Here is a 24,785-nt window from a genome sequence, read left to right as displayed (position 1 = left end):
GAGCAAGTTACTTTTCCATCATTGTAGAGAATGGCTGAATATAAGCATTATCGACTAGAGCTGAACAATCTTTGCAACCAGAATTATGAAGGGTATTTGAAACCCTTTTAATTTGTTTTAGTTATTTATTTATTACGAATAAATAAACTGTATTAATAAACTTTTTTATTAAGTACTAATTTATTAATTTGTAACATTAGTTTGCTGCCCCATAACTGTTTTTTTTTTGGGGGGGGGGTGTACAATTTTTGTTCCAAAAAAGATAAAAATACACTATCTTAACTGAAGTGTTTGATCTTATGGTTTCATTGTAATTCACCTAGACACACCTATTTATTGTAATTCACCTTCTTTGGATACTATACCAAGATATCATGCTCAGGAGCAACAATTATACCTTTGATATTCTTTATACAGCAAGCCTTGCTGGTGTCGGGCAACTGCAACTTTCCTTTTATAGCCTTCTAGTGCTTCTTCTAATTTCTTCAGCAGCTGCTCTTTATTTTCCAGTTCCTAATGATACACATCAAATTAATTGTATGACATATCTCAGCTTCAATTTTAATGTTAATGTTATACAACATGGATTGCCTTCCTACAGCTATACGCTTTCTGAATTAAAATATTCTACAAAGACTGACCTCATCACATATATTTGTCTATGGAGAAAGTTGCAATTCAAGATGTAATATCAGTTTTCATCTTAAATAATAATATCAAGGTTATATAAAAGATCTGTGAACAGGACTTTGTTTCTTTCACTATTACTTTAAAAACCATCGATGAGATACTGAACTGCCATGAATAAGAAACTTTGAATATAGAATGCTTTGCTTTTCATTAAAATACTGCATTGGTTTCAAACAACCATGGTATATACATACATGTACATACATGTGTGTGTGTGTGTGTGTGTGTGTGTGTGTGTGAGAGAGAGAGAGAGAGAGAGAGAGAGAGAGAGAGAGAGAGAACATGTTAAGATACACCCACTAGCCAGTTTTAAAGTATTTACCTGCAAAAGGTATATTAAATATTCATTCTGTGAATTAATTATGTTTACACTAGATGGAGCCATTCCTTCTGGAAGATTTACTGCTTTAAACACCATACCGGCATCTTCTGATTGCCGCAGCAAATGGATCTCATTTTCTAAACAGGCAACCTGAAACATATAAGCAAGCAACAATAGGGCGCAAAGAATATCTGAAAAACTTTAACTATGTTAAGCATATCATTTACATGCATTGAAAAATATTGTCATTACTAGCCAGAAAGCTTACACCAAACAAAAATGTTTCTGAAGCGACACAATTTTTAAAAAGCTGCTTTCAGTGATGGTCAGATGAGCAGCTGTTTGGGTGTGCAGAAGTTACAGCATCACTATCAGGGTCCCAGTATGGAGCCATAACCCCTCCCCCCACTAAAGCAGCACTCTTTTCAGTGGGTCCACCTTTGTCTATCAATCAAATCTTGCATGACACATATGAGGAGCTGTGCATAGAAACCCATGTGTACTTCACTTTGTGTTGCTACCTAGGCTACTTTTGAAGGCTAAGATAGCCTGCATACCTTGGCATTTGCTTTTGAAAGCTGATTGGAAAAATTCACTGCTTCCTTTTGTGCTTCCCTCAGTTCCTTCCTTAATTCTTCATTTCGTCCTGTTAGTTGGTCAACTTGAGTCTTTAAATGTATGCTAGCATCGAAGTTTCCTTCTGTATTCTTTAATTCAATTGCCTGCCAACAATTGATTCACCATAAAAGAAAGTAAGTGCTTTCCATTAAACTCTCTTCTCCTAGCCCTACATGGAGATACAAGTCTGGTAATTTTTCCATGCATAGCATGCACCCTACCAATTGCCTAGATTCCTCCATTAACAAATACACGCCAAGTTTGATTAAAATTATATAAAGCCAAATAGTAAATCTGGCCATTTAAAGAGTAAAACATGCTATTTGCATGAGGAATAAAACTGCAATGGAAAGGAATATTGCAAAAGTGTGATTCTACATATGGCGAATGTATGGGGGGCGGGGGTGGACCTTTTCTGCAACAGTTAATTCCATTACCACATGATTTATATAGCATTTTAGCACACAGTACAGACAAAATTAAAATCAGGAAGTGCAGCTCAGTTGCTTAGCCACTACACAACAGCAGCTTGACTACTATGCAAAGCAGATTCCCCGAGGGCAGATTACAGCAACAATGCAAGCTACAAATCCCAATGCCCATCCATTCAGTCTTTCCTTTCTTCCACTTTGCCTGTCAAAGGGAGAAAGCCAACGCAGATTGGCTCTTCACACTAGGTCATGGCCCTTTGACCATTTGCTGAAGAGGGGTGAGAAAAGCTCGAGAGAGATACCCCATGACTTCCAGTGCAGAGCATGTCATAGCTGGAGAGAACAGCCTCTCCAGATAGCAATTATGTAGGACGGAACCAAAATCCTTAGAATTTCAACACACGTTTGCATGCACCTGAACTGTATTTTTGCTGCCCTTACTGTTTTTTAAAAAAATTCTACAACCCGTTCAAAGTATTTGGTAAGGATACACTTCCCCCTCCAAAACCCAATTTCCTTTATCGTCTCATACCTGTGTCATGATGTACATATGGCAACCAATCATGAAATCCCTTTAACGTTTTCAGCTAAACAGATTCAGCTAAGCTAAGTAAGTGATGAAAGACAGACTTACATTTACTAATCGTTCCAGACTAGGAATGATTACAGCAGTTTCTCCACCTTTCACACCTGGATCTTTCTGCATGTCCTTTATAGCTTGTAGGATTTCTTTCATGCCTTCTTCAAGGTGCTTATTCTCTTGTACCAGTTCTTTTACTGCAATTACATTACATATACTTCACTTCCGCACATTTTGCAATGGACAATTGCAAGTTCATATGTATTTCAGCTGGGTTTCTAGTTATAACCAAACAACATACGTTTACTCGTAAGTAAATCCAAATGTAATATCAATTCTGTAAAGAATTACAGTCTTAAGGAAAATTTCCAATATGAAACTACTTTTGATTTAAGAGTCTTTTAAAAATTGATGTCAGAGCTTCTCCGATGCATGTCAGATGTAAACCAGGGATACCAGGACAGGGCCCCGTTTCGGCATGGATGCCTTCTTCAGCTTGTTTTATATGATAGAAGTGTACGAAATGTATATGCTGTCTATTTCTTTGATTCCTAAAGAGGATATAGCGTCTTAGAAGAAGTTTTCCTGTGTTTTCTGGCGTTTCAGAAAACACAGGAAAACTTCTTCTAAGACGCTATATCCTCTTTAGGAATCAAAGAAATAGACAGCATATACATTTCGTACACTTCTATCATATAAAACAAGCTGAAGAAGGCATCCATGCCGAAACGGGGCCCTGTCCTGGTATCCCTGGTTTACATCTGACATGCATCGGAGAAGCTCTGACATCAATTTTTAAAAGACTCTTAAGGAACATTTCCAATATGAAACTACTTTTGATTTAAGACTGTAATTCTTTACAGAATTGATATTACATTTGGATTTACTTACGAGTAAACGTATGTTGTTTGGTTAAAACTTTTGGCCAGAGTTCTTATTTGGATTCTTTTTACGGTTTCTAGTTATGGCATCAACACTTCCAAGAGGAGATATTAATGAATTTTAGCAAGAGTTGTTACTCAAAATGATTCATTCAGAAAATATTTTCAAATTTGGATTCTTTAAAGTCAATGTAGATACCACAAGGTTTGCAAGATTTATAAAATAGAACAACAATATGATGTATTTTTACCAGACTCATTAACCATTGCTTTAGCACTCTTATTGTATGGGTAAATTAAAATTTATGCTTACATTTCAATTGAAACTTGGCTATCACGGCCCTGTTTTGTTCCAAGTCCCTGTCACGTTCATTTAATTCTTTGGTAAGGTAGTTATTCTGCCAGTAAAAACAGAATTACCATAAAAATGGGTTTCCAGAACTTTAAAAAGGCTCATTTCTTAAACTGAGTTGTTGAAAAAATGTTAAATGAGACAAAACATATCTAACCTGCATTTTAAACAATGTATGACAGCATATTGCACTTCATGTATTTCAAACAAAACAGCAATAATGTTTTTGTAATAAGGAGAGAATAATAAGAATAATGTTTTTTGTGATAATAAGGGAACACTATAATTTGCATGACAGTATATTCAGTCAAAGAATACTAAATTAATAGAAAAATACTTATCAGTCTCTTTATATGGACTATCATGACTTTATCTCTCAGGGGGAAACCCTGAACTACCTCAAACTCCTGGCTCCTGTGTCTGTCAAGCTCTAGCTCTGCACTTTTATTCAGGGTATTCTTGGCGAACAAGTCTTTCAATATCTGCTCGTTCTAGAGAACAAGTAATAATTAATGCATTTGAATTTCAAATCCTAGACTTTTACATTCTATATGCCTCACAATTCAGTTTTAATTATTTGTAGTTGCCTTTCATAATGAGTCACAACAAAGTTATCTATCAAAAACCCAGTCACTGCCGTTTTACTGGGATGATCTTTTTTGTAATGATGCAATGATGCATTCTCAAGCACTTTTATGGGGGAGTACAGCCAATCTTAACACCAGACAGTGACAAATAATTGGTTCCCGTTTCTGAAGTCCCAGTTTTTGTGCCTTTAATCTAGAAAACATATATATATTTATTACGTTTGCAAATGTGGCACATTTATCTGTATCTGTATTGCAGTGAATTCGTTTTAAATATGAAATAGTTTTACTTGGTAATCGCTTCAAGATGGTTTAAATGAAGCGATTCATAAACAAAACATAACAAAACAAATCAATTATAGAAGGCACAAATTTAAGCACATATGAAGAAGTCTCACCTCTGACCTAAGGAACATTAATTCACTCCTCAACTGCCTTATTAGACTCTCAACTCGATCTATCTGATATGTATTCATTCGCAGGCCACAATCAAGTCCTTCATCCATGTGTTCTACTGGCCATGATTCTGGAAAATAGATCTGGTCTTTCCCCATCTCTCTCATATCAGTTCTTAAATCCAACAATTTTATTTCAGAATTGTCCTTCTCATCTCGCAACAGGACCTCCTGCACTACGTAGGAGGACACTGGCTTTCCAAGCAGAGAAAGAGGCAGCCCTTCCTGGAAATCCAGTGACAGGGTCCGAACACGAGATGCTTCAGTTCTCTTCATCTGCCTTTCCTGTCTTTGTCGTCTTTTACTAGCCCTTTGTTTCCCTTGCATAGAAGAAAATGATAGTGGACAGTCTGCTCTCAGTTCTTTCGATTCACTGTAACTGTCTGGACATAAAACTGTCCCTAGCATTTCTTTAGATTGCTGCTTTACAGAACTGTAAAGTTCCTCTACTGTAAAAGACTCGGAGCCATCACAGTTATCATTCACTTGTATCTCTGACTCAAGCTGAAAACTCAACTGAAAAGAAAAGAAGATATGTTTTCACTTTTTCAGAGAAATTAACTTTAACACATATTTTTTAAAGATACTTCAATGATACTCCAATCTAAGAAATCTGTCAAAATAGAATTTTCAATGAATAAAACTTAGGCCATTACCTTTTCTTTAACCTCGTCAACGTTAACTGTACTCATAAACTCAAATTTACTCCTTCTCATCTTCAGATCTTCAGTAAAGGTATCAATCAGCTGTAGGTCATCTGTATCCAATCCTAAACAGAACAAAGTATACAAGCAGTACTTTAAAATTTAAAACAATGCAAGGTTGACATCAGTAATAATGATAAAAAGTCTCAAAAGCAACTCATGTGAAAAAACTCTGTATACAACTTAAAAGAAAGATCTCTCGTTATCTCTGAGGAGTGTACACCAGAAAAACATTGGTCCTCACACATCCAACCTGATTTAGGAAGGGAATAAGGGGGCTAGATAGAACACAGATAGGAACTGGCCAGCCCAGATGCCAAGATCTCATAGGAGGTAGATATTGCTTAAGTGAAACAACAATTTAGCAAATCAGATTACCTAGGGAGGTTTAGCATCTCCCTCTAAATATATATTCAAAGGCAAATGCTATAATCATCTGTTTAGGACTGTCATAGAAGCCAAAGACCATACAGTGGTACCTCGACATACGAATTACTCGACATACGATTTTTTTGACTTACGAATGAAAAAAGTGCCCGCACGCCTACGAATTTTTCGACATCCGAAGGACATCCATTGGCGGTTTTAGATGGGGTTTACTCAACTTATGAATTTTTCGTTTCCAATGCATTCCTATGGGGAAATCTTTTTTTTTTTACTTATGAATTTTTCGATCTACGAATGTGCATTCGGAACGGATTAAATTCGTAAGTCAAGGTACCACTAGATTCCCAACAAGAATTTAATGGATTTTTTTGAAGGATTGTTTAATTCGTTTCCTCAGTGGTACCAAAAATTCACTATTCAGACTGTTCCAAGAGATAAACGAAGATGTTCTTCTGGAATCATCTAGTTTGCTACATGGCACAAAGTAACTTCAGAGACAGCCTACCTAATGTTGCAGCTCTTCTTCCTTTCTCCTGAGCCAGTTTACGAATATGTTGTTTCAGGGCAACTCTTTCTTCTTCTAGTCTTTCAATCTGTAATGTATTCAAATGCCTAGTATTAATATTATTATTTCAATCTTACTGAAATGATATGAAGATGAATCAACTTAGATGTTTAGACAAGAAAATCACGACTATGTCCATTTATCACTTGCCTCTTTCAGCAGGATTTGGTTTTCAGCCTTGTACTGCTGCTGCTTCAGTGCTTTGCTATTTCTAAATTCTGTTAAATCAATCATTGTCTTGGGATCAAGACCTGAAATGTAATACATTGCAGAAATTTGTATATTCAATTAGAATTCCAGTCAAGGATGACGGCCTGAGGGATCTAGGGTAGGGAGGGAATTGTCCTCCTACATATCACTCAGTTGGATATTTTTGCTAAGATCCTCATTTAGCCAGCCACACTAGGAACAGTCATCAGCCGTTGCTTTCAGCATTAAAGGCAGCAATATACTCTAGAATTCTCTAACTGCACTCTCATATACACTTATGAACATGCACTAGGTGGCAGTTCTAGATGCTTCCCAACAGTGGCAAATAAACCAACTCTCAAATCCTAGTGAAATGTTTCTCACACTGTCCCTGGTGCGGCAGTGAGGAACTACTTCTTCTGTAATTAATTATTTGTACTTTTCACTTTTGGCGCAGGGGTCATAATAAGCCCTGGATCTCTTGCTGTGAGGGAAGTGGGGGGAGAGGACCCAACCTTATGATTACATGTCAGATGGTCCTTCCCCACTGCCACAAAAAATTCTGCAGTCCTTGTCCTAACACTGGAGCTTCAGTGTCAGTATGTCTAAAAATACGGGTTTGCTGGAGCATACCAGGGGAACACTTGGTTCCTAAAGATCCAACACCTTTCCAGTGTCCCAACATGTTCCTAAACCAGAGAGTATGGTAGCCCTTGAACAGGAGTAGTTCAGTCCCATTTATTTCACTTCCATTGTTTCCAGTGAGAATAAAATAATTAAGGGGAAATTGAAAAGGATGAAGCAGCACAAGAGGATCGATAATCTTCAGTTCGCAGTCCCTCTGGCCATAGGAAGGTTATTTAAGGGCCGCTGTACAATTAACTATCTCCAAGAGTTACCATGATACATACCCAGTCGTCCACGGAGGTCTTCATTTTCATCAAGAAAATCATTGATTTTAAGTTCAAGTTTGTTAACTTCTTTAATTAATGTTTCAATTTCATGATCCCTTATTTTAATTTGCTTTTTTAAATCTTTTATTTCAGCAACCGCATCTTCCAGGCCATAAATTCCCTTAGAAAAGGAAAAGCAGATAAACTAAGAAGTGCATTAACCAAATGGATTAACCAAGAAATATATTAACACAAATTCACAGAAGATAAGGCTATCAAAGATTACTAACCATGATAGATATGTTCTACCTCTACTGTTGGAGGCTTTTGAATACTGGCTGCTGGAAACCACAAGAGGGAAGAGTGTTGCTGTGCTCAGATCCTGCTTACAAGCTTCCCACAGGCATCTGGTTGGCACTGTGAGAACAGGAGGCTGGACTAGATGGGCCACTGGCCTGATATACCGGTATATGCATAATTAAACTTAATTAATTTTCATCTTTTCTGTGGTTCTGTTGTCATGATCACAAGACTTCGACCTATTCATGGTCTAACAACTTTGACTAATTTAATATATTCAAGGGAAGGGGCAGATCTGGCATGGACAGAAATTATAAATAAAGAAAAGGACTCCAGGATAGACTCTTTCATCACCTTCATATCACCTCAGGGACATATTATTTAAAAGTATGTGTGACCCATTTAACAAATCTGCTACTTGTCTTCCCTGTACCCTTTTAGAGTATTGTGTCAGATCAAACTACATACCGATTCATAATCTCTCATTCGTTTCAGAGTGTCAATAAGTTCTTTGTCCTTCTCCCTTGCATCAGCTTCTGCAAGTTCTGCTACCATTTCAGCTTCTTTGGTTTTCTGTTCCAACATATGTAATTTCCCTTGGATGTCACCAATATGGCCCTGTTGAATAGAAGATGGCAGACCTAAAAAGATACAATAGATGTCCATAGAAAGTTGGTGAGAAATTAACTGCAAGACATACTGACAGTGAATGAAAATTAAGAGAGAAACTCACAGCGAGTAAAAATTAATCAAACCTCCTTCCTATCATATATATCTAATCCAGGAAGTGGAGAGCATTAAATATTCAGTCTTGCATACAAAAGCAGTAGCTCTGGAAGAACTTGCTTCCATGCAATAAGCAGGACCAGAACTGGGTGAGGTTTTCTCCACAGGAAGGTTGAACATCTGCAGTTATAAGGACAAATCTGCCTGTGGAACATGTGAGACCCCAGGAAGAATGGTTTATATTCATAAATGCACCATAAGACATACAACAGGAAATGAAATATCCATAAAAGGTTCAGCCCATTGGTGGGGAACCCCTGGGCTTAATTAGCTCTAGTAGGAGGAACCAATACCTACTTCTCCCATACCTAACATCTTCTGATGTCAGACATGGGGAAAGTTTCCACTACTAGGAAAGGAAGAATCTTCCTTCACAGCCATGGCTTGAAGTTTTAATCACCTGACATCCTATTAACTCAGGTGATTGACCGGTGGGTGGTTTGGCCCACTTGTGGAAGTAGCCTGCTTTTTTAAGCAGGAACTGGACTTTTCTGAATGTGGCCCTCCGACTGGTTGAAACATATCATTATGAGACTATGCAGACACAATGCTCCCACTCAGTAGTGGTCCACAGGAATATGTGCTTTCTTGTCTCATGCACAAAATCCACAATATTAATCACAATAAATGGGTTCAGAATAGACAAGAATCATGGTTAACACTAACCAAACTTGAGTCTTAAGCAGGTTATAAAACCAGTTTCAAATCCAAACAAAACATATTGCTAAAGTTACACAAAACACATAAACAAGTTACTTTTTTCTTTTTGAAGTTCCCTTTTCATGTCCTCAATAATCATTGTATTCTTTTCCATCTCTTTCGTATACTGTTCAACCTGTTCCGTGAGCAGTTTGATCTGACTGTCTCTTTCTTGCACACCCTGAAAAAATATAATTTGGTACCTAATTAATAGCACTGATAGTAAGCCATTAACAAACAAAAGATCAATGTTAAAAGAAAGACAGAAGTACTTACAACATAGAGTTCGGATATTATCTAGAAGAACGATAAGCAAAGGCAAAAGCAGCAAAAATAAAAGCAGAGAGGTAAAAATAAAATGCACATCCTGCATCAACATAAAAACAAGTAACTTTTTTTAAAGCTAAATTCAATTTCATTTGTACTTTGGTCTGGACAGATGTTACTCACCTTATACTGTTATATGAAAACAGAACTAACATTTTAACAACAGTTTTTTTCATAATTTACTCTAGGGTAACATATGCCCAAGAGCCGCATGTTAGTTACTATGGGTGCACATTAAAATTATAGCATGAGAATTTTCCAGGGGTCCACAGATTTTTGGGGGAGAAGTGTTACCACCCCCCTCACTCTGCGCTTTTGGAGAAAGTACAAGCAAAAGGTAAACCAGAGGATGCCGTTCATTGTTGAAGACCCCACAGGCAGGAATAGGCAAAGAAGCTGGCATGCTTTCAAATAAGGCCACAGTCCCATTGATGAATAGTGACCCTCAACTTCAGAGCTAAATGTTTAGTGTTGGAAGACCATTAGTTATGCTGGGAGTGGATCCATTGAAATCAATCATATTGGGTTAGTTTAAATTCCTTGATTTCAGTGTGTCTATTCAGTGTGTGACATACTTGGGTATAACTTAAGATCAGGGGCGTGGGAAGGGAGGGGTGGACGGGGCAGTCTGCCCCGTGTTCCACTCTGGGAGGGATGACAAGATGGCCCCTGCTTCCCCCCAGCTGTACAGCGGCCAAGGGCACGCTTTCATGCGCCGTCCGTACAGGGTGCTGCTCGCACAGCAGCCTGTATAGACAGCATGCAAGCAGCAGCCCGTACGGAGTGCGCATGTACGGAATTCCATATGGACTGCGCACGCACGGGATGCTGCAAATGCGCAGTCTGTACGGGCTGCCGCACATGCGCTGTCCATATGGGCTGAGCCGCCCCGGGTGCCAGAGAGGGTTCCTCTGCCACTGCATAAGATTATAACATAATAAAATGTAAACATGTGAAAGAAGGTAAAGTTCATGCTGGGAAAGATATATATATGTTTCAGCTGAGTTTATAATAAGTTTTAATACATTCAGCTCATTAGGAAATGCAGCACTGTTTTAATAGGTACACATTTTTGATCTACAACTCCTATTAAAATCCTAACACATGGAGAAGTCATCAGATTTCCCCTCCAAATGAAACTTAGGTTTCATACTTCATAAGTAGGAACCAGTTAAGGTGAACCAGTGAACCTACTCTATAAGTAAGAACCAATCTGAACCAGCGAAGGCGGTGAAGGTCCTGTGTGAGTGTCTAGAGGTAGTTGGAGGATAGATGGTGGCTAACAGATTGAGGTTGAATCCTGACAAGACAGAAGTACTGTTTTGGAGGGACAGGCAGGTCAGAGAATTGTACACTGAAAGCACATATACTGATGGTAAAATCTGTAATATCTCCCCTCTAAAATAGGGGCATATAAAGTAAACTTCATCTGTTCATTGTGTTGTACTCTATACTCATGCATAGATTTCTAATGTTTAACACAAGTATTTGTTTGGTTTCTTTTTACTGGACCGAAAACTACCTGCTGGAGGGCCATAACGCTGCTCTTGTCAGCATCAAGGTGGGCCATTTTCAGCTTCTCTCTCAGAGCTAACATCATTTGCTGATACTCAATGATTTCTTCATCTTTAGAAGCCAAGATTACCTGCAAAGTAGAATATGGTAAGGTGGAAAATCTTAAACAAAACATAAATCTTAAAAGGTAGCTGAAATAAGATATGCAATACCTTCCATTCTTCCACTTTTTCATTCACAGCTGCCATGAGAGGGTCATCCTCTTCATTCTTTGCTTTGAGTTGCTCCATTAACTCATGCACCTATAAGATACCATTGATATATGATGCATGAAATATGACATATGAAAATACAAGCTATGAGTGTATTACTCCAGATGCATTAACAACGGGAATCAATGGGAATCCAGTTTTACTCAATTTATTTACTGGATCAAATACTTATTTAATGATCAATCTGTCATCACTCAGTGGTCATGCAGGATGTGTCATCTTTCTGATTTGATCTTTCTGTTTTGGCCCTTTGTATTCCAATCTTAAGGCCTTTTATAGTTGTACAGTATCTTTACTAATCTGATTCTGCAAAGAAGGTAGGTTACATTTTACCTGAAACTTATACTGTTCCTTTTCCTTTCTTAGTTGGTCCATAACAATGTCAGATTGCTGCACGATAAGCTTCATTTTATTGTACTCATCAGTCATCTTTTCCATTTCTTGCACTGATTCTTCTAGATTCTTCCTCATTTCCTGATTCTGAGCCTCTAATTTTTCATTAGCTTCAGTCAAACTCTAAAAATTTAAAAGTAAAATATTTATAATGATAAACCCATTTCAAAATTGAAAAAAGCCAGCTCTGGCAAACTCCAAAATGGACTGATAGAGCCAACCCTGGATCCAAGTAAAGTAGGATTAATTTTTACCACAAGACCACCACAACTGAAAACCACTGTTGAATCCACCGAAAGGTATTACTCACTTACCTCTTAGCCCCAAAGTCTATAACAAAGCCATCTGCAACATTCATAATCAATAGGGATCTTAAGAGCCATATCCTAAGTGTCACATGGAGCTATGCCATCTTCTTATCAGCAGAAGATACAAAATTCACTGAATGCTGATGTTTTAAATAATCTGCTATTTTCATGCTGCTGATTGTATCAATATACAGCAAAAACAATTTCAACACTTATAATTGTATGCTGTTTTGGTCATTACTGTAGAAAAGCAGGATAAAAATTAATTAAAATACCACTGTAACAAACTTCTCTAGTTATTGAAAAGTGAAGTACTCATCACAATAACCCAAATTCCTAACTAAGTATCCTTGGGACAAAAAAGACTCAGAAGCCCACTACAGTTGTACCTCGTGTTGCGTTAGCTGTGGGTTGCAAACAGTGTGGGTTACGAACGCGGCAAACCCGGAGGTGTTTACTTCCGGGTTTCGCCGCATGCGCACATGCAGCTCTCCACGCAGTCTGCACATGCACAGAAGCGTTCTGCACAGGTCGCGCATGCGCGGAAGCGCAATATCGCCACTCATGTTACGAACTTTTCGGGGTGTGAACAGCACCCCAGAACGGATCGTGTCTGCAACCCGAGGTACCACTGTACATAGAATAATAGAGTTTGAAGATTTATATCAGGTTCAAAATTCTGAAGATAAAGACAAGACAAGGGCAACCCCTTTCAGTTTACCTGAATTTCATCTAGATACTGGACAAGCTCAAAGTTCTTTTTTGATAACTGTGACCTGTAATCTGATTCTTCTCCTCTTCGTGAAAGAAGTGTTTCTTTTTGTGTATCGATCTGTCTCTGATAGTCAATCACATCCTGACGAAGTTGTTCATTCTGCATAAGACAAACAGGAGGAATTGGGAAAATTCTACCAATCAAGCATTTGCAGTGTGCCAATAAATGTCATAAGTCAAAGTGTGATCTAGAGTATCTGAAACAAACTACAATATCACACACAAATATATCAAGTAATCCTACAAACTATTAAGCTCAATACTGACCTTCTTTTTTCTTCGCTTTTTCTTCAAAGGAAATAGAGCAGAATAAGAAAGAAAATCAAGGCTAATTAACATATAACTTAGGAAAGCTTAAAGGTAAAAAGAATAGAGCTTTTCATAATTGGCTATGAAACATCAAAAAAGCCCATTAACAGTGTAATGCTATGAGATTTATGTTGGCAGTGGCTAGTAAGTTAAAGTGAGAGGTCTTTGTGCAAAAAGTGAGGACTTCCTTTCTCCTTGCATCAGAATTCATCCATAGCAGTGATTTAAATAATTCCAAATTAATGGGCCTAACTTTAAAAAAAAAATATTTAGGACTTGGATACAAGCCAGAGATAAGAGATGATAGATAGACAGCAAGTTAGAAGTACAGTGCCTGATGAAACAGTTGTTGACAGTAAGACAAAGAAAATAAGCAGGTTATAAAGAATACCTATGAAACAGAAAATACTCCTTAGTAACTCTGAAGGCAAGGAAACTGATGTGAAAAAGCAGTTAACTAGCAGACAAAAAAGACAAGTTCAAAATATGTATTGTCCAGATCCTTGCCACCCTACAACAGAGTCTCACTCTAAATTAGGGGTCCCCAAACTAAAGCCCGGGGCCCGGATGTGGCCCAATCGCCTTCTAAATGTGGCCCACAGAATCAGCATGTTTTTACATGAGTAGAATGTGTCCTTTTATTTAAAATGCATCTCTGGGTTATTTGTGGGGCCTGTCTGGTGTTTTTACATGAGTAGAATGTGTGCTTTTATTCAAAATGCATCCCTGGGTTATTTGTGGGGCATAGGAATTCGTTCATATTTTTTTTCAAAATATAGTCCGGCCCCCCACAAGGTCTGAGGGACAGTGGACCGGCCCCCTGCTGAAAAAGTTTGCTGACCCCTGCTCTAAATTATGTAAAATACTATTTTAAACCAGAGGAGGGAGGGAGAGCTGCATGCATGGGAGGAAAGGTCAACCATACAATCATACAGCCATTGATTCCAAAGTTCTTCACTAACCTCCCTCCTCAACTTGCTGTTTTCATTTTCTGCATCCTCATTTCGAAGGGCAAGCTAAAACAACAAAATTAGTTAGTTAGGAAAATGTATCAAGTTCACAACTAAGACATATTTTCCAGAAGTACCAACACTCCTGGAGTACATGAATAGTAAATATCGTATTATAAATGCATAGATAGATATGTAAATAGATACTGACAAACACACACAGGGGGAGGGCAGCTCCTGCTCGCATTTTTCATTAATCCTTCCTACCAACTACCCCCAACAAACCCTTCAACACTATTGCCAGCCCACTTCCTTTACAACTCACCCAAAGCCCGCATCCCCTCACAGCTCCTTAAACCCAGTCAACTGATCTCAGTCTACCTGCCAACCCACACCCACCATATTGCCAATCCCTCTCCCCTCACAGCTTGCTCCAAACCCAAGATCCCTCTGTAATGCTGCCACTGGAGAGGGGCAGGGGATTGAAGAGAACAAAATATTTCATCCCTTTGCCCCTCCTAAAACTGTACAAGACTGCACTGCATTATATTTCTAAATTCCCCGTCTCATAGTGTATACACAACCTGTTTCGTGCAAATGCATACAGCATTAACTTTTTTCCATTTCTATTGCTATTATTCAATAAAAGTCTTCAATTTTATATTATTTTCCACAGTTTTACAGATGTCTACTTAAAATACTGCATACCTGTTCATTGACTTTCTTTTCTTTCTCCAGCTCCTTCTCCATATCTGCCAACTCTCTGTCTTTTTGTTCCATCTGCCTTTCCAGCTCACGGATCTCATCACGCAAAAAGCGAGTATCACGACCACCAGTAGATCGATGTGCTACCTTAAAACACCATTAAAATATAACAAGCTATGAATGTGTTTCCAGTTAAGGTAAGCAGGACAGTACAGAACTGTTTTAATCAAACTTTCAATACACACACACACACAAAACATTTTGCATTCATTCATTCTGAACAAGTTGGGAAATCTGGTATTTGTACTACAACATATTTCAGCTTCAAAAATTCAAATGGTTTAAAATAAAGGTATGCCTTAAAGGACTAACTATGCACAATTATATATTTTTAGCTGGTTTACATTCCCACTATGTTTAATACATGAAGGAAAATCTAAAAGTGATTTTGTCATAGCGTGCAGTAGGAACTTGCCTTTGCTACATTCTAAAGGCACTATGCTACAGATGAAACCTGTGATCCATATAGCTGTGATTTCAACCAATAAGGGTCTGACCTTCCTACTATTAAGCAAATTTAAGTCCTGCTTATTTCATTTGCCCATTGAAATTGCAGGACAGGGTTTCAAAGTATCTAACTTTAAAAGGTTGAATTACACACTTACAATTATAGTTATGTTTATGTTTAATCAAATAAAATAAAATGTTAAAAATAAAGACTAGAAATGCAATCCTATTCTCCTCTCCAATGTTTACAATTGGAATGGATTTGGATTACTGGTATATGTAGTTTCCTCCCTTCCATCCTCCAGGGGGAGACTGCACAGAAGGGAAGCTAAACTTTCCTCAGGCACATGGAAAGCTATCCCCAGCAGTTCTTGCCAGTATGAAGCTGGGATGTTCCACAGTGGGATTTGGGTCTCATAAAGGTGGCACAGCAGAAAATGTGCTCTTTCCCTTTCATTCTGCCCTGGCCAGAATGAGCCAGCAGGACTTGGAATGTAGTGGTGCACTTGCTGTTTCACTCCACCACTGCCCTGCCTCTTGTTAGGATTGCTTTGCCAATGCCCATAAAAAGAATAACTTAATAATGCTATACATCAACTAGTACCACCAAGAACAGAATACCTGAAAATAGTATAAAATGCAACTTTACATTTTGCCATAACGTACCTCTAACTCCTTTTCCAATTTCATCACTTTAGTTTTTAACTGATTTTCTGTTAGAGTAAACAAGACACACAAAATTACCAAAATATATTTCCATAAGCCTCCAAATGAAATCTACAATAAGCTTGGGGGCAACATCTGCTAACATTACAATTAGTGACTTATTTGAATCAAATTTTAGTAACAACAAAATTGAAGCTGTATTACAATACTTTTTGTAAAAAAAAAATACTCTTTACATAGTTTTGAAAACAATAAAACAAGCAATAGAGGAGAAATGGCGAATCACATGTTGATGGACTGTCAATATAAATAACATAAATGACTAGTGTATCTTATACTTCACAGAAAGAATACAAAAACAGGAAATAAGCTGAAAAGAAGAAAAAAATGGGGACAGGACAAATCAGAGGAGCCAGGTGTAATAAAGTTCAAGACACTGAACTCAGGAACTTAAATATGGTTTAACTTCTAATGGAAGTTTCCATCATCATCTATTGACCCTGCTGAAAATTGGAAATATACAAGTGTACATGTAAGTGTGTGTTACTTATCCACAAAAACTGATGATACCAAATTTGGCTTGCTCCTCTCCAGCTTTCTCAACTTCTTCCAATGCCAGTTCTACTTCTTGATTTTTCATCTACAACAAAAATAGGAGTAAGACAAGTGCCCAGAACAAATAATTACATATGAAGCTACGAGATTATGTAGACTAAAATAAGATGCACGTTGCTACACACAAGTAAACACAATATAAGCAAGCAGAGGTTTGAGTTTGGAGGAATGCATCCGTTATAAATTTCAGCAGATCATATAAAGCAAGCAACAGGGAGCTATTCATCCAGCTATTTCCAAATGTGCCCTTTTGAAAAATGACCATGCCCACTTTTCAGCTCCTGGGGGGTTGGGAATGGATCCATGTGGCCCTTAGCTATAAATAAATAAATAAATAAATAAGCACCCTCTATACTATGCATCAGAAACCAAGAAACTTTCTCATTTTCACACTTGACATAGGAATTGGGTAGAAAACTTTAAGACCCGGAAGAAAAACTCCAGGGAAATTAGACTGTTTCCTAACAGGGTTATTCAGACTAAGGACTGGGAATCTTTCAACGGGTGTACACCTTCCTGTAGACCAGGAGGACAAAACTCAAATTATTCAGGGCACTGTCACTAGCATTCAAGAGGGTTGCACTACTGCATTAACTATGAAAAAGCATTTCCGTCACATTTTTCCTAACTGCATTTATCAACCAAAGGAACTGTAGATGGGCAGGCCAAAATGACATGATTCACCTCAAAATTCTAATTTATGCCTGGAAAAAAACAGTAATTAGCCTGTGACACAAACATCAGAACTTCCATCATAGATTAAGTGAAAAAGACTGACTTTCCACAACAAGATGGACTTTTGCCACGCCTCTGACAGGAACAACTGCACTTACTACTGTTGGGGGCACCTGCTGACTTGGCTGGAGGGGAAAGGCTGCAAACAGAGAGTTTGCCCTAGGATGGAGGAAATAGACTCTGCATTGCTGCCTAGCCTGGAATGGAAAGCTCATGCTCATGCACAATTTGCTTCTTAGGAGTAATTAGGACACAACAGTACTGACCCTCATTAGTGACTGAGAAATTTTAAAAAGCTGAATTAAACGTTCAGGGTTCTCATCCTTCAGATCGCTTCCATCAACCTAAAGATAAAAGCAAAATACTTTATTACTATTAAACAGTTTAATATTAAGCATTGTATCCATTTAGTTTCTTCACATAAAATGTTCATTTCAGTGTTCAAAATACCTTAGCCAACATCTCCAGCAAAGTATCTGCTAGCTCCTCTTGACGAGGTAAAGAATCAGGATCTACTCTCATAACCTTCTTCCATTCTAAAATGGGTGCCATCTTGAATGTTCATTTATCTCTGTACAAAAAGAAAAGGCATTTTGAGAAGACATGAAAATATCCACAGAGGTAGTCGTTCCCTTCTTCAGCTATTTACAAAGGAAGCAAAAGTTTACTAGACATTATGTTCATGATATAAACAGAAGCACAAAACAGCTCATTATTAGAATCAAAATATTCTTGCTTGTGTGCTCAAGTGCTTCAGCATCATTTAGCACCTCTAACCGTACCTCACTTATAGGAGGAGCCCTCCTGAGCTGCTCCTGTCATACAAGGGAGGCAAATACTGTATATGTGCATGGCTTTGTTGATCTCACATGGGATTGAATCCCACAACTTTGGAGTCACAGTTAAGAAAACCCTAAAGTACAGACAGTGCTTTTCATACAGCGGTTGCGAGGTTTCCACGTGCCACCCCCGACCTCCATCCCTCATCAAACGTAGCATATCCATCAAGTGAGGATAACATTTTAAACCATCAAACTTGCTCCCACGGGAGACCGGTGATGGTTACTAGCTTGGATGGCTTTAAAAGAGCACTGGACAAATTCATGGAGAAAACCATTGATAGTTACTAGTCAGGATGGTTACTCTGCTCTGCTGCTACAGTTGGAGGCAGCAGAGCCAGTTGCTGGGAACCACAGGAGGGGAGAGGACTCCATGGATCTTGCTTGCTGGATTCACACAAACACCTGTTTATCCCCTGTGAGAACAGGATGCGGGGCACAGACTTACAAGCGAGTACGGTACATCCTAAACCTCTATTAGTCCACGGGGGGGGGGGAGAGATTAATAGATTATGTGGTATTTCAATGTCTACTACAAGACTCTCTAAAAGGAATTTAAATACACACACAGGCCTTCGCCATAAACCTTTCGAAAGACCCTCTAGACCCTCCTAAGTGGGTCAGCTGTGAAAAGAAGCGAAGCTATGAGCCTTTTTACCCTAGGATGCGAAGGCTCCACGCAATCTCTCCCGCGCGCTTCGCAGTGAGCCAGTAGGTTTACTCCAGAGAAAGCGAGTCGAGGATTGCAGCCATTTATTTCCCCCACGCAAGGAAACGCCTCTCCGCTCTCGGAGCAAAACGGGCAGCGAGGAGAGCAGCCTAGTGGCCCTTCCGGAGCCCCGCCTCGCCCTCCCGCCGGATGCAAGCGACGTTAATCCGCGTTTATTTGTTCACGAGAACCTCCCTCCTTCTGGCTCGCTGGTTTCCTCAAGTCGTTCACCGAGGAGGCGGAGGCGGAGGCGGCCGCTGCTGCTAGGCGACGCCCTCAAACACTGCTCGCCCTCAGCCGGAAGAACCCGGATCTTCTTAACTGGAGCGAAAGCCGAGTCAAAACTCCCGCGGGACTACAACCCCCATCATGCACCAGCCGAAGACCACAAGTCCCGGCATGCCTTGAGGGGAACGGACCGAAAGGGAACAGCCGCAGTGTGGCGCGCGCTGAGGCTTACTAGGTTCCCACTTAACAAGGGAAGGTGCCTGCGTGCTTGTTCACAGCATGCCGCGGCCTTCAGCAGGGAAAAGATACCGCCGAAGGAAGCTTAGGTTAAAGAAGAAGGGAAAGGGCGGGAGCCACGGGGAGGACTACATATCCCAGGCTGCTCCGCGCCGGTCAAGAGGCATAAGTCGGCGGAGTATCCGCCGCTTGGAATGCCGGGGGAGGGAGTCGGGCTTCCCAGCATCCTTTGCCTAGCTCCGTGGGTGACAGGGGGAAGTGTCCGCGCGTGCGCACTTGCGGGAGGGAGGCTCCGATCGCCCGCCCCGGGTTCGGTTTTCCCAAGGAGGTGCGGCTGAAGCACCAGCGGAGCGAGACATGGCGGAGAGCGTGTGCATCGCAAGCGGACCCAGGTACAGGATCGCGCGCAGCTAAGAGCTGCGGGGAGAGTCTCGGGTCGGGGTTCTGAGAGAAGAGAGAGGCTCTCTTGTCCCCACGCGACGGGGACGGGAGAGGGACGGAGGGGAAGAAGCGGGTGTTCCCTGCTCTGCCCGGTGCGGTTTCTTGCGCGACTTCCATGCCAGGTACAGGATTCAACCCGATGTAGGGATGGATCGCCTTTGCTTTTGGAATTGCGCGCTGGACCTCGCGTGCAATTCAGCAGCTGGTGGTTTCCCTTAAGGTGGGAGGATGTGCTGTTAAGATATGGTCGTCCGAAAGAAAGGCTTGCGGTGTATAGCGTGAGTGTTCACACGTGACGCTTGTGAAGACCCCCGAGTTAACTCTTGGATTTCTTCGTGCATATCATGGGCGTGATTGCGGGGGTGGGGGAGGAGAGGAACGTGCTCTCTGTGTAGAAAATAGTGGCTGCAAGAAAATAGTTGCACATGCCCCATGGGAAAACCTAAGTGTTTCCCAACTGCTTAGTGCACCGTAGGCCCAGCACAATCCCGTGCATCTTTACTCGGAAGCACTCTTTGTGCATTCCATAGGATCTGCTCCGGAAATAAGCGAGTTTAGGATTACACCCTGAAGCCGCAGCGAAGTTACCGGTAAATGGCCGCGCATTAGTTCCAGCTGAGTGATACAATGGGTTACACGGGGCTTAAACGCTACTTTCTCTTACTTTCTCTGTATTTATACTGTGGAGTTACTTTGTAACATGTTATGAGCAAACCTTACAAATAACGTGTGGCGTTTCTCGTTACGATGTTGATTTCATCAAGTAGATAGTAGCAATGCAGAGTAAAGTGACTGCTGTTATGTTTTGTTGATATTCTACATGCTATAACATTTGTTAAGGAATGCTTTGGAGATCACGGTGCAACAAAACTCATCTTGGAACAGGAAGAGGGTAGAGGAAATATATACCCAAGCGCACACACAGTAATTATATATAAACTTGGGTATCACTTTCGTTCCGCATAGATAATTTATTATTAGCAAGTGACAGGTAGGTAGCCGTGTTGGTCTGCCATAGTCAAAACAAACAAACAAAAAATTCCTTCCAGTAGCACCTTAGAGACCAACTAAGTTTGTTCTTGGTATGAGCTTTCGTGTGCATGTACACTTTAGATACATTAGCAATCAGATGATTAGCAAGGTTCACCATTTACAGACTATGAGGGGAGCCTGAAACTTTAAGGCAAAATGTGGTTCTGACTGATTATCCCCATCTGCAATGTTGCTTTGTTTTATTTGACCTCTTATCATAAGCAGCCTTGAGCAGCTTGAGTAAAGAACAGTCGAGTAATTGGGATGCTCAACAATACTGAACCAAAGGCATTCTAATGGTCTTCTTTCATTATTCATGTGTCTTTTTTTTGTTAGCATAAGCCTGAAAAGCAATAATGTGAATATTCTTGATACTGTATTATCAGCTTGTCACTTGCCAGACTCTCTCTCTAAGAACCAATAAAAAGATCATAGCTCTCTTATAAGTGCATTATTGCTCTTTTTATGCTTGGAGAGAAGCTTGCATACCTTACAAACAAACATTTTAAAGTAATTAGTGCAATGCAGAATGCCAAATGTAAGTAGTATGTAAGTGCAAAAGTAGTAATTGACTCTACTCCAGTTCGACAAAGATGTTTTAAATATACTGTATAACTCAATGTGGTGATTCAAGCCCCATTCCAATAGCTTTTATATCTACTCTGTCTGAGCCCAAAGACTACTTATTGTCCTGTGGGACTTCTAAATTTTTCTCTTCCAAACAATAGATTTCCACACCATATCACAAACTCCTTTTGAATTATTTTGGGTAGGGTTATAGTGCAGTGCTTTGCATGCAGAAGGTTTGATTGGGAATGCCCCATGCCTGAAATCCTTGAGAGTTGTTGTCAGTAGTGCACTGTGCAGTCATACCTCGGGTTGCGAACATAATCCGTGCAGGAGGCACGTTCGCAACCCACAGCATTTGCAGCTTGAAGCGCTGCATCTGCGCGCACACGTGATGCGATTCGGCGCTTCTACGCATGCGCATGTCGTCAATTGCACTTCTGCGCAAGCGCCGAAACCCAGAAGTAACCCGTTCCAGTACCTAATGGTCTGACTCAGTATGAGGTCACTTCCCGTGTTGCTTGTTTGAATTTTAAAAATGAAAGCACCATAGAATTGTACAGTTGGGAGGGAACCTGAGGATCATCTAGTCCAACCCCCTGCAACACAGGATTCTCAACTAAAGTATCCATGGCAAATGGCCATCCAGTCTCTTCTTTAAAATCTCCAAGGAAGGAGAGCTCCAAAGCGAGCTTGTTCCACTGTTGAACAGCTGTAACTGTCAGAAAGTTCTTCCTGATATTTAGTTGGAATCTTCTTTCTTGTAACTTGAAGCCATTGGTTCAGTTCCTATCCTCTGGAGCAGGAGAAAACAAGCTTGCCAGCAGTTCAGACTTGTACTGTATATGTTTCTAGGTGTGTGATCCTCTGGATTTGGGTAATTATGTGCAACCAGGTGTAGAGAATGGATTCATATTACAATTCCGCACTTCATCTTCCTATATTTGGCAGATGACCATCAGAAAGGTCAGCATTCTAGATCTTCCAGTTTTCTGCCCTTATGCAAAGTATAAACTTAAAGCAATCCAGTTAAAAAGCAACAATCAAAAATAAGAACCAGCAGCAGAAATTATACAGTTAAAACCTGTTAAGATAAAACATATTTTGTTTACATATAAAAAGACACCAGGAAAGTACTCCATAGTCCAGGCACTACTGCCAAGAAGGCTCTGTCTCTCTGCTTGTTCACATAACCACCCAAGATGTTGGCATAGAGAACAGCTCTGGGACAGACCCTTCTTGAGGTAGCAAGGTTCAATACTGTTTAGGGCTTTGAAAGGCAAGTACTGTAAATGGAGCCTGGAAACCAAGTACAGTACGGTAATCAGTGAAATTGAAACAAAGTTGGAGTTCTGTGCTCCTGTTGTTGGGCTGCAGGCAAAAGACTGACTTCCACATTTTGAAGAAATTGACCTTTCACCACTCACATTTTAACAAGGCAAGTGCACAATAGGCTTCTTCCTCAAAACAGTTTGTAGCACACATCTTTCTGTTCACAGTGAGTGAATTTGGGAAGATTTACATCATTGAGTTGCACTATATGATTTATTCAGTGTCTCATACTATCTAGTTTTGTGGAACAATATGTCCAGACACTTCTGTTCTCCCATAGGGCATTAGTGCTCAGGATTGTCATTTGAAATGTAATCCATGGTTCATGAGCTGTCCGAGTGAATCTACAGAGGGATGAGCCAGACCCATGACTCATTTTTCCCAACACATTTTATTTCTCATAGTTAGCCAATATCCTTTCCATTTGGGGAGATCCTTACCTTGGATGTTAGAAAGAATTGAAGCATGGCCGTCTTTGTAATGTCCAAAGGGCCAGTGCAGGCCTGGCAACTCTCTCTCTAATCTTCTCAACATGCTACGTTTGATACACCTGTTAAGTTACATGCAAAATCTGCAGACACTACAAAGAAAAATTCCAGCTGATGTTTTTACAAGCAACTCTTTAAGTGATCAGAAGTCTTAAATTGTTTTGTGCAATGGTGGTCAAACCCTTTACTGAAGGGGAGGCTCCCAAAAATTCCTTCACCTTTGCAGGCAAACAATATTTTCAGTAGCGAATATTATCCTTGAGGCCTAAAAAAGGGCAAGACTAGTGGTATAATTCCAGTTGCCTGCTCTTGCATAATCCCTCTTCATTTGAGACGAATTGTGAAATCGTTTGTAGCTGAGTTAGCAAGATGGGAAGATGCTGAAGATGTAAACAAAAGATCCCCTTGCTTCCTTGATGCATGGGAAATTCTTGTCTGTTCCAGGTTCTCTGCAGTAGGCTAAAGGTAAATTTACTGGCTAATCCATATATACTTAAAAAAATTCCAGGGAAATATGACATTTTGTGTCTCCAGAGACCTTTCCTGTGTGCATGCTCCAATACACAAGTAGTTCATGTACATACATAGGAATGAAGTATTACCTTGTCAGCTATTTATTTATTTATTTCATATAATTTATATACCGCTTGATCGTAGATAAGAACTCAAAGTGGTTTCCAAAAAAGGTGCAACAATGATATTATCACTAAAATATATATATACAGCAATAGTTTTAAACATTCAGAAAGTGAAAACAAAAACAGACTGAAACAAATTAAAATTCGCACCAGCTTTCTAAACATCTAGGTAGGCTTTTCTGAACAAGAATGTTTCTAGCAGGTGCCAATAAGAATACAGTGAACGTGCTTGATTGATATTGATATTAATAGTCATATGACGGCTCAGTTGTCTTCCCAGTCTCTTGGGCAGCAAGGGGAACCTGTGGACTTCCCAATGTATAGGCTATGAACCTTAGGAGGCCCACAGGTTCCCCATCCCTGCTATAGTGAGAACTTGGTCCATGAGGGCAGATCAAAAGATAGTCTTCTCAAGAGCTGTCTGTGTAGCTTCTCTAGTTGAGGATGCCAAATGGTTTTCTCTCGTGGTTAAAGTGTGGAACTAGGACCTTGAGGGACCAGGGTTCAGATCCCTACTCAGCCATGAAGCTCATCTTAGGACAATCATTGCTTCTCAGCCTAACCTACCTCACAGGGTTGTTTCTGGGATTAAATCAGGAGAACCACGAATACTAACTTTAATAAGATTTTTGGTTTGTTTGTTGTTGTTTAAAAAAAAAAACTAATGGGGGAATCTAGCCACATCTAACTCTTTAGAAATGATCCCTTTTCAATGTAGATTTTGACTCCTAAATATGCCTGTTAGTTTGTGTTAGAAAC

At 39.8% G+C, this 24,785-nt stretch overlaps 2 protein-coding genes across 8 annotated transcripts in view; one reads left to right on the top strand and one right to left on the bottom strand.

The window, feature by feature from the left end:
* Positions 1-19,102, bottom strand: part of CEP290 (centrosomal protein 290) — a 47,670-nt gene extending 28,568 nt beyond the window's left edge. For 3 of the 6 annotated variants that reach the window (XR_004427440.1, XR_004427439.1, XM_033161767.1), the window contains exons 1-23: positions 17,966-18,067; positions 17,782-17,859; positions 16,736-16,805; positions 16,166-16,212; positions 14,996-15,139; positions 14,300-14,353; positions 12,976-13,128; positions 11,887-12,069; positions 11,494-11,583; positions 11,289-11,411; positions 9,497-9,620; positions 8,423-8,595; positions 7,673-7,835; positions 6,723-6,823; positions 6,513-6,600; positions 5,573-5,685; positions 4,860-5,432; positions 4,273-4,365; positions 3,836-3,920; positions 2,696-2,838; positions 1,570-1,734; positions 1,013-1,162; positions 398-513 (exon numbers count right to left, since the gene is read on the bottom strand). Coding sequence is in view for 4 of the 6 variants with exons in the window: in XM_033161767.1 (XP_033017658.1) it covers positions 398-513; positions 1,013-1,162; positions 1,570-1,734; positions 2,696-2,838; positions 3,836-3,920; positions 4,273-4,365; positions 4,860-5,432; positions 5,573-5,685; positions 6,513-6,600; positions 6,723-6,823; positions 7,673-7,835; positions 8,423-8,595; positions 9,497-9,620; positions 11,289-11,411; positions 11,494-11,583; positions 11,887-12,069; positions 12,976-13,128; positions 14,300-14,353; positions 14,996-15,139; positions 16,166-16,212; positions 16,736-16,805; positions 17,782-17,859; positions 17,966-18,067 (3,131 nt within the window). In the remaining 2 variants the exon portion in view is untranslated. Of the gene's footprint in view, positions 1-397; positions 514-1,012; positions 1,163-1,569; positions 1,735-2,695; positions 2,839-3,835; positions 3,921-4,272; positions 4,366-4,859; positions 5,433-5,572; positions 5,686-6,512; positions 6,601-6,722; positions 6,824-7,672; positions 7,836-8,422; positions 8,596-9,496; positions 9,621-11,288; positions 11,412-11,493; positions 11,584-11,886; positions 12,070-12,975; positions 13,129-14,299; positions 14,354-14,995; positions 15,140-16,165; positions 16,213-16,735; positions 16,806-17,781; positions 17,860-17,965; positions 18,087-19,013 lie in introns of those variants that run through there. The other 3 variants (XM_033161766.1, XM_033161768.1, XM_033161770.1) reach the window with 3 other exon arrangements.
* Positions 19,103-19,685: 583 nt separating this feature from the next.
* Positions 19,686-24,785, top strand: part of TMTC3 (transmembrane O-mannosyltransferase targeting cadherins 3) — a 35,027-nt gene continuing 29,927 nt past the window's right edge. For both annotated transcript variants that reach the window (XM_033161772.1, XM_033161771.1), the window contains exon 1: positions 19,686-19,920. The gene's annotated coding sequence lies outside the window, so the exon portion shown is untranslated. The remainder of the gene's footprint in view (positions 19,921-24,785) is intronic.

The sequence above is a fragment of the Lacerta agilis genome, chromosome 10 (genome assembly GCF_009819535.1).
Source record: "Lacerta agilis isolate rLacAgi1 chromosome 10, rLacAgi1.pri, whole genome shotgun sequence".
Lineage (NCBI taxonomy): Eukaryota > Metazoa > Chordata > Lepidosauria > Squamata > Lacertidae > Lacerta > Lacerta agilis.
Note: the sequence above shows the minus strand (reverse complement) of the source record. Positions and strands in the feature narration are given on the sequence as shown.